Here is an 18,804-nt window from a genome sequence, read left to right as displayed (position 1 = left end):
CGTACCTGCAATTTCGATTACAGGAGTTACCCGTCCACACACTGCAACCTTCAAAAAATGATTCAAATGGCTCTGAGTACTATGGGACTTAACTTCTAAGGTTATCAGTCCCCTAGAACTTAGAACTAGTTAAACCTAACTAACCTAAGGACATCACACACATCCATGCCCGAGGCAGGATTCGAACCTGCGACCGTAGCGGTCACGCGGTTCCAGACTGTAGCACCTAGAACCGCACGACCACTCCGGCCGGCTGGAACCTTCACATGCTGCGTCACGTAAAATTGGTTGGCAGAATGCACGTCATTTATATTAATTAAAACACTAATATAAATGACGTGCATTCTGCCAACTAATTTTATATGACGCAGTATGTGAAGTTTGCAGTGTGTGGACGGGTTACTCCTGTAACAGAAATTGCAGGTACGTTCTGGTACATTTGATGGTGACTGGATAGGATGAAAAAGATTTGCAATCGTAAAATAGTAAATTAGTATCATTACCGTTACAGATCTGAAGATGGTTCTAGAGGAACAGAAACCGGTCATACGAATAAACATTTTATGCAATCAAGACGGATTATAAGTAACATTGTAAAACCACTGATTGCGGTTATACCATCAGAATTTATGTCTGTCTTTGCGAAGTCGAAAGCGGTGACAGATAGGCATGAAACATCATTCAGCATGTCCGGTAGAGCCTCTCTGAGGAATACGATATACCGTGCGCCCGTCAAGTCCGTCCGGGAAAATGTACGGTTGAGTTAAATAATCTCCGACTTCGTCAGCCCGCACGTTAAGGGTAAATTTACATTGTGAAGCATACGTAAGAGGAGCATGTAGCTTCACATCTGCCCGTGTATGCAGATCGTGAACGTTCATAATACTCTCGAGTGAGAACGCACCCTCATCGGTGAAGAGGACACTCGCTGGGAAGCTTCAGTCTGCACCGGAATCCTGCAGAAACCACCGCGTAAATCACATGCACTTGATGTAGTAGTCCGGTTGCAATGCCTGGACGCGTTGGAAATGAAATGGAAGACGGAAGATCGGGGGATATCAGTGGAGCACATACATCTTATGTATTTGTTGACGACTTACGCTGCACCCTTTCGAGAGCGCTTTCTTTTCCCGCAACTGTCCGTGTTCGTTGGCGACCAGCATCCGACTTGTGCGCACGGAACAAGCCGGTTTAGCACAAACGGCGATACAGGGTGGCGAATAATGTGTCACACAGCATCTTATTATTGGGATATTTCGCACGACACAAGCACACGGTTTCTCGTCCACTGCAGGCGGTCGCGCCATAAATGCTTTTCATCCATCTCGCTGTGTGTTAGCTAGCCATGTTACTCCCAGCGCTTCTACGGCGTGAATAGCGGCTGTCTCCGTGCTCTCCGCCAGTGTTTTTATAGCAACGCCCTCTCGCGGCCGTAGTGCCCTCTCGTGGCGTTTGCGACCCCCAGTTCTTACGTGATTAGTGAACCGTGTTGTATGAGTGATGTGACATGTCATAGAGAATGCAACCGCAAACATTTTTCCATGAAGACTTTGACTGTCTTATCTCACAGTGGGATACATTTCCTTTGAAATAATAAAGAGTTTATTACCTTCTTACATCTGTCTCGTTTTCGTTTGACTGCTCCTTACAACACTGTGTAGCGTATGAGATCCTCGTTTCCCTGACAGTGCGTGATTGCATTTACCGCTTTTATGTCCTCCACGCAGCCTAGATAAATGGAGTCCACTGCCCACTTGGCTTCCAGTGAAAGCCAGTGGCCTGCAGGCCAGAAATGGCATTCCAGGAAATCGACAAAGCGACGTCCCGCGCAGGGAAATCCAATAACTGTGCAACTGGGCTAGTGCTAGTGATCCGCCTACTGTGGAAGACAATGCGAAATACCTGTTCTGTTTGTTTTTTCCCCAGTTCTTCTATATCGTGTTTTAAAGAACATGTTCTGTGACATGTAAGGTAAAGAATGTGACTCTTTTAACGAATCGCAGGAAAACAAATCAAACTCAATATTTCTACAAACACGTAGTTAAATAGATCTGACAAATGTAGTCAGTTATATTCCGACTTGCCATTGCATTAGAACAAACTCTGATTCCAATATGCTGGAGGTAATTAAAGGGATCACTGTGACCATCCAAGGCATGTTTTTTGTATCAGTGTATCAGTGTATATCTTAACTGTTAGAGTAACATTTAAGATATGATATTTTGATCATTACAGAGGAGTCAGCAAGGTGGCTGTGCAAGTGCCCTTTCATTTATCTTTTTGTAGAGATTTGCCCGTTAGACTTGTATATCTGCTGTACAGATGTTGGGAAGCCACTTACGCACTCCGTCACATATACTCAAGGTATGAATGTGTGGGTGTACGTTTCCAAAACTGCAGGCGAGGAAAACAGAAACTCCCTTGTTTTGTCCCGTATGTTAGTTCAAATGGCTCTGAGCACTATGGGACTTAACTTCTAAGGTCATCAGTCCCCTAGAACTTAGAACTACTTAAACCAAACTAACCGAAGGACATCACACACATCCATGCCCGAGGCAGGATTCGAACCTGCGACCGTAGCGGTCGCGCGGTTCCAGACTGTAGCGCCTAGAACCGCTCGGGCACCTAAGCCGGCACGTATGGTAGTAACAACCTTGCAATGCTTCTTCAGTAATGTCAAAGCGTTCCGGTTGGTTTCCCACTTACTTTAGCAAAAAGACTGTTCGTTGTGGCAACTGCCGATGATGGGCCATCATGTACGATTGAAAAAGTGTAATTCTGTGCGAATCAGAGCATTTCCAGCTTTTCCGTCTACACGATCTGTTGGCTACACATCTCAGCCCACTTAAAAAACAGCGCTTTCCTACGGCTAAGCCCATGGGTCGGCTTTCTCCTGGACAACTCTTTATTTCACTGACGAATTTTTACTTAAAACGTTGTAGCCATTAAAAAAATGTTTTCAAGTGTCGCTGCATGAGTAGGAATAAAATGATGTCTTCCTTAATGGCAACAGTAGTCGTGTATATATAACCTGTAAACTGTCTCGTTCCACATCATTTCGGTAAAAGAATCCTTCAACTGATCTATGGAAAATGCAACTAACTAAGTAAATTACTTCTCAGGGTTCTCCCTAATGGTCCGATCGCTGGTGTATAAGTATGATGTTCTTTGAAACACGCTTTTGTATAGCTCTGTGTTTCAGTTTGTGAGGACAGATACTTTCTTTGTTTATTTATCAGATTGAGCGGTCGGGAGTGTTTTTTCATTTCAGATGGTGAAGATCAATTCTCGTGATTAATGTTTCAGTTAGATATCTCTCTTTGGTCATGTCAAAGTGGACCGCGTGTCATCGTCACTGGTGTTTCTTCACTTGAGAAACATTTCGAAACTCTTTAAATATTGACCGTTTCTCAATTCGCGAGTATAACGATGCTGATATAAATTTGATACCTTGGTACAAGCAGGTTAATGATTTCGAGTAATAAGCCTCGTGCAGAACCAAGTTAACCCTTTATTTGCCAGTATTGCTGTCAAGCAACATAAAAATTGCACACTCTTTCCTGCAGCGTGTTTCAAGTTTCACTTTTTGATGGACAATAGTGCTTGTAAGCAACATTCAAGCTCTCATATACGGCGGTACTTTGTTGTCTCTGGTGGAAAGATTTTGAACACTGTGCATCTTCAGCAGACCCCGTGTGAGTTTATGTGACCATCGGTTGCCGGTGCAGCACTTACTTTCTATTTTGTAGTTCTGTTTTCTCTTGTGCACGGAAATAGCTTGTAAACGATAAGAGGAAGTCTTGCACGTGAGGTAGTGTACAAATGTGCTAGTGATTGCGTACCAAAAACATTGAAAATGGTCTGACTTTTTATCTGAACAGCCGTTCCACGTGAAACAGTGCAAAATGCAACCAGTTTTCATCTACATTAACAAAAATGTAATAATTGTATTGTAGCACTGGGAGCCTTTTGTGAGCAACAATACATGAAGACAAGATAGTGTATTTGGAAAACCGATGTAAAAGTGCTCAAATGACCATTTAAATCTAATTTAAGTTACTTAACTCTTTTTCTTCACAATATTTGTGTGTGCCAAGGAAAGAGTTAAAATCCGCGTCTGCTCGATCACAGTTGCAGCGTTTAGCAGTTCGCTCGTAATTTTGAAATGATTTGCGTATTTCGATGGACATCTGAATTTTGTTCCTTCATTATTAGAGTAAGTATTTGTACACGACTCGTCCACTACGTGTGCGCAAAACGGATATATCGCATGCACAGTGTGTTTTAATGAGTGGGACAAATAATTAAACACAGAATGAACCCCAATTGATATAACGAGTTTCAAATATCACATAAATTACAGAATTTATTAAATTCGGTGGGATACACTTGACTTCGATGAAGTAAATGTACAGCACGTACTCTTGCTTGGTATTATTAAATAGTAAAGCAAGATTATTCTCCCTTCTTGCATGGACTCCCAATTTTCATGTAATCATGCTATCTTGTAACTCTAGATCGACTTCTGGAAATGAGTGACTATTTAAATTTTATTGTTAACGTTAGGCCGTGTATTCTATGTGGGTTATCAATCATTGTAACAAATCTACAGTCGTAATCAAAGTTCCATTTCGAATGTTTACCCTCGCCATGTATTTGCATTTCCTCGAAATGTTTCCCAGAAATCTGTAAATTACAAGTCAATTCTTAATCATATTTTATCCATAATGAGTGTCTCTGGAAAGTGCATTTCGTCACGATGCAATATAACGGTATTATTGGGATCCAACCATAGCGAAATTTAAAATAAGGGGGGGTTGAGAAAGTTTAAAAAGCATCCCAGACGGTCGACATTCCACCCATGGTTGCTAAGTGTCAGACGGAAGCTACGTTAATTACATGTTTCCTCATTTCGATGCCCCAAGGCAAGTATCAGGGTTCATGATATATGGCAGTCACTAACTATTACCACCTACAACAATTCCGAAAGTATGATAGGAGCTGAAACGTTTGTGGGACAAAAGCTGCATGGTACAAATGGGGCCATAGTATGAAGTTGGTGTTTTGTCGCTAGGTGGGATCGCTTCAGAGATATGGTCAACTACGTTTTTTTTTTTTTTTTTTTTTTTAAATTGGGATCCTACTATTTGGCACTTATTTTCTGATAGCGGCTATCGAGAAGAATCCAATTATGTGTAACAGTAAGGTCTTTGAAAGTCAACGAAGTTCACAAAGTTGGCGTGAACGTCCATTTACAGAAGATGTTTGAAGGGATGACCATTGGTATAAATGCAGTGCTGCAGTCTTCTTATCATCGATTGAGAGGTACTCCGTATCACACGGCACTTACCCAACCACATGCTCTGACAATTCTCTCTCGCATATCTTCAGGTGTAGTTGGAACCTCTCCATAAACAATGTCTTCTAGGAATACCCACAAGTAAAAATCCAGAGGGGTCAAGTCTGGCGAACGAGACAAATCCAACGATTTGGGAATTGTCTCTGCAGCTCATTTCTAGTCATCAACGAAAAATGTGCCCGATACCCATCGTGTTGATACCACATTCTGTTCCTTGTTCCTAAAGGTATTTCTTCCAATAACAGACTTAATGTTTGTTTCAGGAATGTGGTGTACTTCCTACGATTAAGATTTTCTTCGATGAAATAGGGGCCTATAATTCTGTCCTCCAGAATCCCACACCATACATTTACCGATCACGGTTTTTGGTAAGCAACTTGCCCCAACATTTCCGTGGTTCGTGAATGTAGACTCGTCAGTAAATAAAATCAAATTAATAAATGTGCCATCCCTCTCAGTCTTAATTTGAGCCCATTGGCAGAATTCAATGCGACGCATACAATCAGTAGCAGTTAATTCATGGTGGTGACTGATATGGTATGGATGATATTTATGGCGATGCAGAACACGAACAACACTACTCAGGCTCATGCCAGATTCCCTTGCGATTTGACGCGAACTAACACAAGGATCTCGAACCACAGTGGCAAGAATATCAACTTCCGTTTCCTCGTTATTAACTTTCCTTTGCCGAATATGTTTCCGATGCGTTAGAGATCCAGTTGTTCTCAATTTATCATATACATATTTAAATGCACGACGTGTAGCGTGACTACACTGAGGATGTCTTTCAGCATAAGTGTCTTTATCTCTCACTGAATTTCGTTGGAATTCTCCGTAAATGAGAAGCATATCGACTTGTTCTTAGAAGGAATACATAATTCACATTCGCTTGATTCGTCGATACAAATCTTACCGTTCCTATTAGTGTTGTATTGGGAAACCGTCGGTGTTTACATGTCAGTGGCACGTTAGATGGATACGCCATATTCGGCGAATATTTACTATTTGTGCGATATACGAGAGAGAATTGTCAGAGCATGTGCTTCGACAAGTGCCGATGTGATAACGAATACCACTCGATCCATGATAAGCAGACTGCAGCACTGCACTGATACCAAAAGTCAGCACTTCGAACAGCTTCTGTAAATAGACGTTCATGCCACCTTTTTTACCTTCGTTGACCTTGAAAGAGCTTACTGTTACACATCACTGAATTCGTCTCGATAGCCGTTATCAGAAAATAAGTACCAAATTATAGCATCCCATTTAAAAAACGAAGTTGACCTTCATATCTCTGAAGAGACCCCACCTCTATTCTTTAACACAGACGTGTGACTAAAAAAATAAAAATTTCGTCTGAAGACATCTTCTGGTGCGTGGTGGAGAGTACTTCGTATACCACAGTCTCTTTGCGCTTTGGTGATCGAATGATGTGTGGGAAAGCGACTGTAAGCCTTCATTGTAAGGCCGAATCATTCTAAATTTAGCTTCATGGTGTTTTAATTATCTTTATCTAGCTATAATCCATATATTGTGAGCTGTCAGGTTTGCTTTTATCAAATTCTCTTGCGATTGCTTTGATCCACCTTCTAAGTTTTTGGATAATTCGATTGCTCTCTCAAAATTTTCCCATCAGATAATTTCTTATGAAGTGAGCTGTCGGGGCTCGTGTGTGCTGCAGTGGTCTTGGTTTTGAGAATAGCGCCGAGCGTTGCGTGGAGTCTCCCGGCGAAGTGCCGCAAGTTGGTTGGTTGGTTGGTTGGTTGGTTGGTTGGTTGGTTGGTTTTGGGAAGGAGACCAGACAGCGTGGTCATCGGTCTCATCGGATTAGGGAAGGATGGGGAAGGAAGTCGGCCGTGCCCTTTCATAGGAACCATCCCGGCATTTGCCTGGAGTGATTTAGGGAAATCACGGAAAACCTAAATCAGGATGGCCGGACGCGGGATTGAACCGTCGTCCTCCCGAATGCGAGGCCAGTGTCTAACCACTGCGCCACCTCGCTCGGTGTGCCGCAAGTAATACGGACTGTGACGACATGTGCCGGAACAGTCACTTTTAATAAGCTATCGATATATCGATATACCGACATTTGCTCCAAAGCTTACGATATATATGGAAGACACGTTCTCTCTTGATAACAGTATCGAAATGGCAACGTCAACTGCCGATATTTTATTTTATATTACAGTTCTTCACAATTTTAAGTAAATATTTGGAGTTGTTCTTCTGAAATTGTAGTAGAACATAATTTTACTTTTACTGTGTGGTAGAGACTTACTACTTTTTGAGCTTTCAACACGTCCAAACTTTCTTTTTGACTATATGAAGGAAGTGTATGTAGCGCAAAAGAAAAAGTCCGACGGCACTGGGGGGTGGGGGGGGGGGGGGTGGCGGTGCGAATGGAATAACAAGATATCTGATACGAAGGAATAGCAAGCACACCAGTTCCGTTAAAAAAAATTCTGTTTGCTTGTCATACCAAAACTGTGTTTCAGATACCCTTACCCAAATGTTCTTCTTTGTTAATGCATTGTAAAGGCCACCTTGGTGATTGCTGTTTTGTCAAAAACCCTGGAAGCAGCTAATTGACAGTGGGGCTTGTACCTGAGTGTTATCATTTGGGGCCAGGCTCTTAAGTAATTGGGGTTTGAATTTGTCGTGTTGTAAGCTAGTCAGTGTTTTAACTTGTCATGCTGTAAGCTACTCAATGATAATTATTACTTGGTCTTTGTTACAGAAATTCGCTTTTTAATTCTAAACAGTCACTACTGTTTTCTTGGAACTACCACAGTGTCTGATCAGCTGCATCAGCTCCTATAGTTAGATACTGTTTGAGAACGCTGTGTCCCTAAGATTTACGTAAGTTAGTATTTGTGTATTCAGGATCTAATTTTAAAGTTTTCTCTAGCTGAAGTTATGTAATTATTTTTGCTCTTTCAAAAATCTGTTCACTGCAGTAAAGTCTCTTGTAACGCATTTTAGAAACTAGTAATTTATATAGAAATGTAAGTTTATTTTTCTGGAAATGGATTATGTGAAAGCGTAGCTAAGTTTTCTAGCTCATGCTTACAAATTATGTAGTTGTTACCTGAGCTGCGTGTAATGATGTAAATTTCAACTTTCTTTTCCATGAGTTGCAGTCAGTATGTAAAACTTGTAACTTGAGCTTGATTTCATACGCGCTGCCATCAAAATGTTAAGCTGTTGTTCTTGTAACACGGTGTCATTAGAAACAGTGATACGAAGTAAAGGTATGGGAAGTTAAATTGCGAAAGAAAATTACTTTTTGAACTTTAGTATTAAATTCCAGTCTTCATGTACTAAACTGTTTTCAGTAAAATGTGTAAAGTAATTTCGATCCAGCAGGTGATGACGTGCTCTCCGCTCTTTTCTTGTTCTTTTTTTTCCTTTTTGAGTCGTTAGTTTTCTGACTGGTTTGATACGGCCCGCCACGAATCCCTCAGAGTAGCACTTGTAACCTATATTCTGAATTATTTGGTGGATGTGTCCAGTCTCTTTCTTGCTGTACGGTTTTTCCCCTCTGCAGCTCCCTCTAGAAGCATGGAAGTCATTCTCTGATGTCTTAACGGATGTCCTATTATCCTGTCCCTTCTCCTTCTCAGTGCTGTCCACATATTCCTTTCCTCTTCGATTCTTCGCAGTAACTCCTCATTCATTACCTTCTCAGTCTACCTAATTTTTAACATTCGGGGCAACACATTTCAAATGCTTCGATTCTCTTGTGTTCCGGTTTTCCCACAGTCCATGTTTCATTACCATACAATGCAGTGCTCCAAACGTACATTCTCAGAATTTTCTTTCTCAAGTTAAGGTCTATGTTTGATACTAGTAGACTTCTCTTGGCCAGGAATGCCCTTTTTGCCAGTGCTAGTCCATATTTTGCTGTCCAGGTAGTGGAATTCCTTAACTTCATCTACTTCGTAACCATCAATCTTGAAGTCAAGTTTCTCGCTATTCTCGTTTCTGCTACTTTTCATTACTTTCATCTTTCTTCGATTTACTCTCAATCCATATTCTGTACTCATTATACTGTTAGTTCCGTTCGGCAGATCATATAATTCTTCTTTACTTTCACTCAAGATGGCAATGTCATAAGCGAATCTGGTCAGTGATACCCTTTCACCTCGAATTTTAATCCCACTTTTGAACCTTTGTTTTATGTCCGTCATTGTTTCTCCGATACATCCGTGTCTTGCACCCTTTTTAATCAGAGCACTTCGCTATTGGTCGTCCACTCTTATTATTCCACCTTCACTCTTGTACAGTCGTGGACAAAACGAGCGAGACCCCTCGCCTTTTCGTTATGCTGATCCGCACGGCTTTAAAGTCTGCTACACAGCATAACAGGCAAGGCGACGAAGTGCTACAACATAATATGCACAGGCGTGAAATTGACAAACTATCTGAACTTTTTTAGACTGTTTTCCATAATTTGTAAGACTATATTAATGCTGATTAGTGTGTTAAATACAACACGTAAATATAAGACAGAACTGAAAGAAGAAACGCTAATTGGTATGAACTGGACAAATAAAAATGAATTTCAACTTATCGAGATGACTTAACTGCTTCAGTAAGACAAAGAACCCCAGATCGTTACGAAGTAGCAAAATATTATCCGCATTCGGCCGCGAAACGGTCTGTGTCAACGTTCAGACCAGTCATACTGGATTACCGTTGCTGACCTACCATGAAAGTGTGCAAATTTAGCAATGCGTGAAGATTCATAACGAAATTCAATTAAAAATCATTCAGTGCCACGCTTAAGTCAATTCCATTATTGACAGAAGCGGAAAAAGTAGGCAGTAACATGTATGAAATTCTACAAGAGTGTCATATTGACATCCACAGAGCGCCAGTACAGAATAAAGGTAGCGATAAAACGTATTGGGTGCGCGAGAATTTCTTAAAATTGCTTTACTGATATTCTACCTGTCTCCATAGAGATTAGAACCGAAAACAAATCAGACCTTCCTTTCACTATGCTAGCAGTTAACCCAGGCAAACACCCCTCTATTATTACCCCAGACATGAACAAGCAGGCAATTTCGCAATGAAAATCTGCAGTTTCTGTTGCATAGAGCTTTCTGGACTCAAAAACATGAATTTTCTTCCTCTATGTCACCGCTTATGTGACAATCATTCGGGATGTTTATCGAAATAACAAATTACTGTTATTAGAGAGGATAATTCTGCACCACCCCAGGAAATAAACGGCTACATAGCTGCCAAACGTATTCTGCATTGTTTCGAATTCTCCACTAGACTCTCCACAGCCAGAAAACGTTCACTAGCAGAAGTGTTTCTTAAGCTAGCTAGCAATGAGAATGTTCGTACTTCTAAAACGCGGTGGCATTAATACTGGGATGTGAATTACCACGTGTATAGGCAAATGGATTCTATTTGCATTCCTGTAAACGTGATTTGGATCGAAAACGTTGCTACGATTAATATGCTTATGTATCGACAGCAACTAGAACATTTCGAATAAAGAGTAGCGGGTGTTATTTACGCGGTCCTCATCTTCAGTGTTTTCGTTGTTAGGATTTCGTCACCTAAACCGGTAAAAACGGAACTCTACTAGTCTCACTTTCTTGACCGTCTATCGGTCTACCCAACCCTTAAAATCCGTTTACCTCCAGAACGGGTGGACATAATAAGCGGAAATATATCGCACTTCTTGCGGTAACCGGTCCCTTGGTGGTGTAAAAAAGTGAGCTTCTATGTCAACGCAATCAAAAGATACGACGGTTTATGTAAAGAATATTTACGTGAAAGGTCAAAAAATGGCTTCAAGAACTATGCAACCTAACTGCTTAGGACATCAGTCCCTAGACCTAGAACTACTTAAACCTAGCTAGCCTAAGGGCATCACAGACATCTATGCCCGAGGTAGAATTCCAACCTGCGACTGAAGCAGCCGTGCGGTTCGTCACTGAAGCGCCTGGAACCGCTCGGCCACCGCAACCCGGCGAAACCCTACTCACCTCGTATAATGATAATATATACTGTCTTGTGAGGATAAACTGTATTCGCCAGCAACTCAGATCGTTTGATCACGGAACTTTTACGAAGCTACATTCAAACTTTTTTCGAAGTCGTCTGCAATATCCATTTATAAACACCCTAGGAACGTCGTATGCGATATCCACTTCTGAAGACGCTGGCAGATACTGCAGTACTATAACAAGTAGGTGGGAATTTATTGTTATTGGTCCACGCATAACACTTTATTTCAATATCAATTTAACGCGCCTAGGTGTTTGTATATGGCTGAAACTATTGAACAAAAAGTAAATAAACAGCAAACAACTTCGATGTTTAAATCAAATTAAAGTTACATGTCGTAATTAAAACATAATTTCGTTGTTACATCTACATGACTACATCAACAGGATTTCTTTGCAATCCGGACTTACGTGCCTGGCAGAAGGTTCGGGTTATTTCTCCACCGTCCCACTCATTAACAGTGTGCGGGAAAAAGGACCACTTAAATCTTTTCTTGCGAGTCTTGAATTACATTATTACTATGGTTTCTTCCTGTGTATGTTCCCGAGCAAATACCCTGATCTTGCTGAAACTTCGCTCAGTGAAAGCGGGGACAAAATAAGCGAACACGTGTCTCGGCTTATCTGCTTACACTCTACCGCTTCTGAGAAAACGACGGTCAAAGTTTTCAATGCGCTGTTACTATAGTGTAGCGGGTAAGCATTCAACTGGAGCGGTGGCTCTGCGGCTACCATAGCGATTTCGGAACTTTTCGCTGCGAGTTCGAAACCCGGTTTTTCCTTTTTTCCCCCCTCACTCTCTGAATTATCTACGAATGTTTATTCCAATTTATGTTGAAACACTGTTGTCGTTATTCGTCAGTTAATTTACTGTGTAAAGAAATAAGTTAAAAAGGGAACACATAGTGCGTAGTGGGGCGATCACTCTGTTGTAGAAATAATTCAGAAGCCAAGATCGCTTAAATATTGTTTACTGGATAACCGGGTTCAACACACTAAAGGTGCCATCATCGGATCTGAATGTAGATTAACATTTATAAAATATTTGGTTATAACGATACATGAGGCAGCCCAGATGATTTTAGATCAGCTTGTCTCATTCGTTTATTATTTTTTTAATTCATTAATTACACATAAAGTTAATTGGCGAATAATGACAACATTATTTCAACATAAATTAGAAAAAGCATTCGTAGATATTTCTGATAGAGGCAGGAAAATAAAATAATTAAAAAACCCAATATGGTCTCGAACACGGGAATCAATGTTAAGAAGGAACGACGGTAGCCACTGAGCCACCGCTTCAATTGCGTTCTCGGCTGCAGAAGGTATCTACATTAGAGTAACAGCGCGTTGATAACTTTGACCGTCGTTTTCTCGGAAACGGTCGAGTGTCTGCAGATAAGCCGAAACACATGTTCGCTTATTTTGTCCTCTCCTTCACTGAGCAAAGTTTCGGGACAATCAGCCTATGACATTTGGCGAGCTCCCCTCGCTCGTCGAGTCGCTTCTTACGCCCGGCGAGAATTATGTATGCCGCCGAGTAAACTGCGCCACCTGGAAACACGGTGAGCGGGGTTAAACACGTTTCCCTTCTTATAAGGCAACCTTCTACAGATAAAATTCACGAAGTGTTCTTCAGGTTGCCTCAGATATTTCAGAAATGTTTCTTGCGTCAGGCCTGCCGCATATGCAAAACGTAAACATTTCATTTCATGTAATATTTATCAGGATAAGACATGACAAGAGTGGACCAGTCCCTTCTGAGAAAAATTAGAGATTTTAAGTTGCTCCACTATGTAATGACACGGGTATGGGCTTGCGATCTCTCTTTTATGCCATCGATTTCCGTGTTACACATACTTGGCCACTGCGTTGTGGCTGCCATCGTGGAGGAGGCAGTCTGTTTCCTGCCAGCGCTGTTTCCGCAGCCAATATTAACCGCGACGAATCATTCAGTCAGCGCTAAATGGCCCATCTGGCTGAGGCAGACAAGGGAGCTATAATAGAACTCCATGCAGAGGGATCTTCAAATGCCGACATGGCAAGAACTATAGGTCTTCACAAGTCGACGGTAGCCAGGTGGATCAGACGAAAGGAAGAGAGTGGTAACCTGAATGGGAGGCCTCATGGCCGTCGCCGCAAAACAACAGCAGCTCAGGATCAGCAGATACGCCGTTTCAGTGCGAACCATCCATTTGTCAACGCACGACAAATCAACAAATTCATGACGCTTTCAATGAGTTACTTGAATCTCCTAGTTCTGTGGCTCGAGTTGTGGGCTCAATGCTCAACAGACTTCCAGCTGTTGTGGAAGCCAAAGGAGGCTATACGCGATTTTTTTTTACAGACTTATATTTTATATAATTTCAAGGAAACGCAGTAAGTGGAATGGGGACAAACAAATTAATTCACAGCAAGATATGTAATATTTAATTTGATAAGAGAAGAAATACTCACCTTATATATTCATTCAGTCTCTATAAAATACGTGACACACGTGTGTATGCAAGAAGGATACAAAACAGTTCAGCACAAAATAAAAATATTGAGGAGAAGCTCGCCGATGAAGACGTAGTTGCAGAACAAAGGTTGGGCTAGAAGGAGAGGTAAGGAGGCCCGAAAAAGCAGAGCAAAATCAAATACCCAATAGACTTTGAGTCGTTGTCGCAGCAAAGGGCGCTTGGTATATGCGATTCGGAGCAACTGTACAAGAATAGTTTTATTTACTGACTTTTGAGGCTTTATTTTGTGACGGCTAAACAGTGCTGCATCATGAGACCCGCTATTTTTCCACATGTGGCTAAACATCAGAGCTGAAAAAATTTTGAGAGGTACCGAAGTTCTCTGGAAGAGTAAAGTGTTTTAGACAAGAAGATGATTTTCAGTTCATTTCATTTTAACCATTCACACTATGCTTCGACATTCTAATCTTTGATTTCATTTTATTATTATGTATCTTTCCTTCAGTGAAAGTCAACGGTAGTAAGTCTCAAGATATGAAGAAAAACTGGAAGTTTTTAATTTGTGGAATAGCGTATTTAACAGTTCATATTTTCAACAAATCTGTAGTTATAGGACATATTAAGAAGCAAGTAAGAATGGCACTGTGGAAAGATCAGGTTGGCCTCTAAAGGGTAACGACGGTAAAATAGCAAATACGAAACTATGGGTAACAACAATTGTTGATCGTGCGGAGCCGTAATCGATATGCCACTATTCTGTAATTGTATTTCTGAAGTTTATCGTCAATCCTAGGACTGACACCGATACTCTGTTTTACGTAAAGAATACAACCTTCAAAATTTATTTAGCAGCGCAGAATATTAAATCACAGTTTATAGATCAGGAACCTAATCTAACTGCCTTTAATTTTATTCTCACGGATGACATTGGGACAGTAAATAACAAGAGAAATAACAAAACTCTCAGAATCAATATAGAGAATTCAAGTATCATGTGGATTCAAAAGTTTGCTATAATAGCGAATAATTGCTTTTTACAGACTCCTTCATGCCTACGTTTTCTGTCAGACAGACAATGTTTGAAACTAGGACTAACAAGGTAAACAATTTTTCCACAAATTGTCAAATTGGAAGTCGGAGAGCCAGTTACATAAATTACGATGACAACAAACGTTTTTCAAGTAAACTGATCACAGGAGGCATCCAACGCATTTATTGTGAGTTACATGCACAGTATGTAAACTGGCAACGCCACAAACACACAATACCACTAACAAGGGAACTTCCCCATCGCACCGCCCTCAGAATTAGTAATAAGTTGATACAGTGGATAGCCCATGAAAAACTGAACACAGATCAATCGAGAAAACAGGAAGAAGTTGTGTGGAACTATGAAAAAAATAAGCAAAATATACAAACTGAGTAGTCCATGCGCAAGATAGGCAACATCAAGGATGGGGTGAGCGCAGGAGCGCCGTGATCCCGTGGTTAGCGTGAAAAGCTGTGGAACGAGAGGTCCTTCCTTCAAATTTTCCCTCGAGTGAAAAGTTTAATTTTTATTTTCAGACAATTATTATCTGTCCGTCCGTCCGTCCGATGCGAGGTAACTGCGCCGTAGTATGATGACGCTACACCTAAACAAACATCGAAACACACAACGTCAGTCGAGTACAGCGCACGGAAGAGAGAGTATTCCTGCTAACGAGGCTCCCTGGCTGGCAGTTGACTGCTCGCTACTTTGGACGAGAGTGCATTAAATACGTGAGATGCATTGCGTGGGCAATATGAATCCAGCAAATATAGCTCGTGACTTCAATAACAATGTCAATGAATATTTTCCGAACTGTAAGGCATCGGAAAGTTCCTTAAGGCATCGAACGATTGTCGAACATTTGTATGATTATTTCCTACATTTGTTGATAAACAGTACGTGTGGTGATGATTGTCTGAAAATAAAAAAATCAAACAACTCACCCGAGGGAAGACTTGAACCAACGACCTCTCATTCTGCAGCTCCTCACGCTATCCACGCGACCACTGCGCTCCCGAGCTCAAGCTATCCTTGATGTTGCTTATCATGCGCATGGACTACTCAGTTTGTTTAGTTTGATTATTTTTTTCATAGGTCCACACAACTTCTTCCTGTTTTCTCAAATGATCTGTGTTCAGTTTTTCATGGCCTATCCACTGTGTCAACTTATAACTAAATCTGAAGAGGGGGCGATGGGAAGGTTCCCTTGTTAGCTATGAAACAACTGTAGCAAAACGGAGCATCCTCGTTATCCATTTATTGGATAAGACGACTAATTCGCAACATAAATGTCAATGTAAGCATCAGTTTCTGTTGTAACGTGCTTCAATGCGAATCATGTAGCAAATGTAATTTAAAGGACATAAAAATATTGAGTGAATTTACTAATATAATTATGAACCACTTGAATTTGCATTCAACAGGCAATATTCAGAAGTCTGGTGTAGGAGTACTGCATGCTCTAATTCGAAACAACAAAAATCAACGGAGTGACTATTATTGAACTCATCAGGTCACTCATCGAGCATTCCTATGCAGTACTAAATGGTTCAAATGGCTCTGAGCACTATGGGACTCAACTGCTGAGGTCATTAGTCCCCTAGAACTTAGAACTAGTTAAACCTAACTAACCTAAGGACATCACACACATCCATGCCCGAGGCAGGATTCGAACCTGCGACCGTAGCGGTCTTGTGGTTCCAGACTGCAGCGCCTTTAACCGCACGGCCACTTCGGCCGGCCTATGCAGTACTGTTACTGGTGACGTGTTACGATGCCTTATCGTTAACTTCCTAATAAGAAATGAAAGGCTGAGCCCCACCAAAAGACGTAAACTCGAGCAAAGAGTAGCGTGAACATAATATTTTACATCTGATAAATCCAAAAGTGTGTTTTGGGCTACGAATTCTGCCCCCAGGGTGTGTGCAACACAGCTGGAATTTGTTGCCAACAACTGAGACACCTTTCGGTCACAGTGTAAGAAAATCGAGCAACAAAACTACATCACCTGTGCTACTGCATGATAACGTACTATGTTGATTTGAGAAACAAAACTATCCAGGAGATTGATAGGAAAGTCGTCTCTCAGGCACTTGTATTGATAGGGAAGTCCTCTCTCAAGCACTTGTCCCTCTCGTCATATGTTTGTAAAATTTTACCTTTCCCACTCTTGATCGATCAACCGTCAAGGCAATTCATTTCTAGACGAAAATACTGTTTAAACTATTCTGGTTTAACGACATCGTTAGAACCAGTAGGTTTCTACAGGCGTAGAATTTGTACACAACTTTAGCATTGTCATATCGTTTTAGATATCGTGAAAGAAAATTCTACTGCTAATTAATTTCTCTTTGATAATTACTGGTGCGTTTAGTAAACTAATGGAAAATGCAATTAAAATATTCACTGTACTAATACAAATTAAATTCAGCTTACTACAGAAACATCACGACGGCAGTCTATCTTAATAAAGCAATAAGTTTCTGTGAGACGATTGAGCCTATTTTAACACGAATTAGTAGGATATTACAGACTTTACACTTCGAAAATTTCTGTATTTATTTCATTTCCTGTACCATTCGTAACTATTATGAAAATGTGACATTTCATAGATAAAATTATGTATACACAACAACAACAAAAATGTCGGCAGAAAACAAAAGTGGCATTATGAATCCGGCAGTACCGTAAGGTTTTCTCTCTGACACTAGGAGTTACTGAAAGTAGCAAGACGAATTTTGCTCGAGCGTTGTCTTACGATTCCCTTATTAAGTTTTTATCTGCCTGCTTGTAGCTGTGCTACAAAAGAATTAAAAATCTGGCTTTCAGTAAGTCTCGAAAGGCGAACGAAAGCAGCTTGCACCTGGTTACTAAGCATGTTACCTGGGAACTGGTTTTTTCTTAAAGTGGGAAGACATCCTTTTGTGGTTCAATTGGCAAATGTCAGTCAGACGTGTGACGTTAGTCTAAGCGTTTCGGTGTGTTGAATTTGTACCAATGATTTTTCTACACGTTTTTTCTGTCCCAAATAGAGTTGAAGTCTCCCATTAGTGTTTTCACGTCATCTTGGTGAATTTTGCTCAAGGTATTTTCGAGTGTGTTCCAGAATTTTTCAACATTGGCGGTGTTTTTCTTATTTTCGATGTTGGTGGGTTCAAATGGTTCAAATGGCTCTGAGCACTATGGGACTTAACTGCTGTGGTCATCAGTCCCCTAGAACTTAGAACTACTTAAACCTAACTAACCTAAGGACATCACACACATCCATGCCCGAGGCAGGATTCGAACCTGCGACCGTAGCGGTCGCGCGGTTCCAGACTGTAGCGCCTAGAACCTCTCGGACACTCCGGCCGTCGATGTTGGTGGGGACACGTGCATTGATGAGTGTATATGTTTTACTGGGGCTCTGAATGAACATAGTCATAAGTCGCTTGTTGACGGGCCAGCCGCGGTGGCCGAGCGGTTCTTGGCTCTTCAGTCCGGAACCGCGCGACTGCTACGGTCGCAGGTTCGAATCCAGCCTTGGGCATGAATTTTGTGATGTCCTTAGATTAGTTAGGTATAAGTAGTTCTAAGTTCTAGGAGACTGATGACCTCCACTGTTAAGTCCCATAGTGCTCAGAGCCATTGGAACCTTTTGATTGTCGATCGGTGTGATTTCTTTAACAGAGTTGATAGATCGGTGTTCGAGAAATGCAATGCCGAAGATTGGTACGCCTTTCGCTACCTTTTGTTGTATTCTGCTCTTGAAGATGCAATGGTTTCCCTAATGCACGGTTTCATTGTCAGTTAGTCGTGGTTGTTGAAGTGCAAGGATGAGAATTGTTTGTCGGTCCATTTGTTTTGTGAGATTATTTAGTTTTCGTGTTTGGATCAAGGTATCGATGTTTACTTTTAAATGCATGTTTTTTGCTTGTA

At 41.1% G+C, this 18,804-nt stretch overlaps 1 protein-coding gene across 1 annotated transcript in view; it reads right to left on the bottom strand.

Moving 5' to 3' along the window:
* The window catches only part of LOC126234942 (golgin subfamily A member 6-like protein 22), a 150,913-nt gene that overhangs the window by 29,302 nt on the left and 102,807 nt on the right, over positions 1-18,804 (bottom strand). The window contains exon 5 of the mRNA XM_049943681.1: positions 1,650-1,779. Within this exon, the coding sequence (XP_049799638.1) occupies positions 1,650-1,779 (130 nt within the window). The remainder of the gene's footprint in view (positions 1-1,649; positions 1,780-18,804) is intronic.

Source organism: Schistocerca nitens, chromosome 2, assembly GCF_023898315.1.
Source record: "Schistocerca nitens isolate TAMUIC-IGC-003100 chromosome 2, iqSchNite1.1, whole genome shotgun sequence".
Classification (NCBI taxonomy): domain Eukaryota; kingdom Metazoa; phylum Arthropoda; class Insecta; order Orthoptera; family Acrididae; genus Schistocerca; species Schistocerca nitens.
Note: the sequence above shows the minus strand (reverse complement) of the source record. Positions and strands in the feature narration are given on the sequence as shown.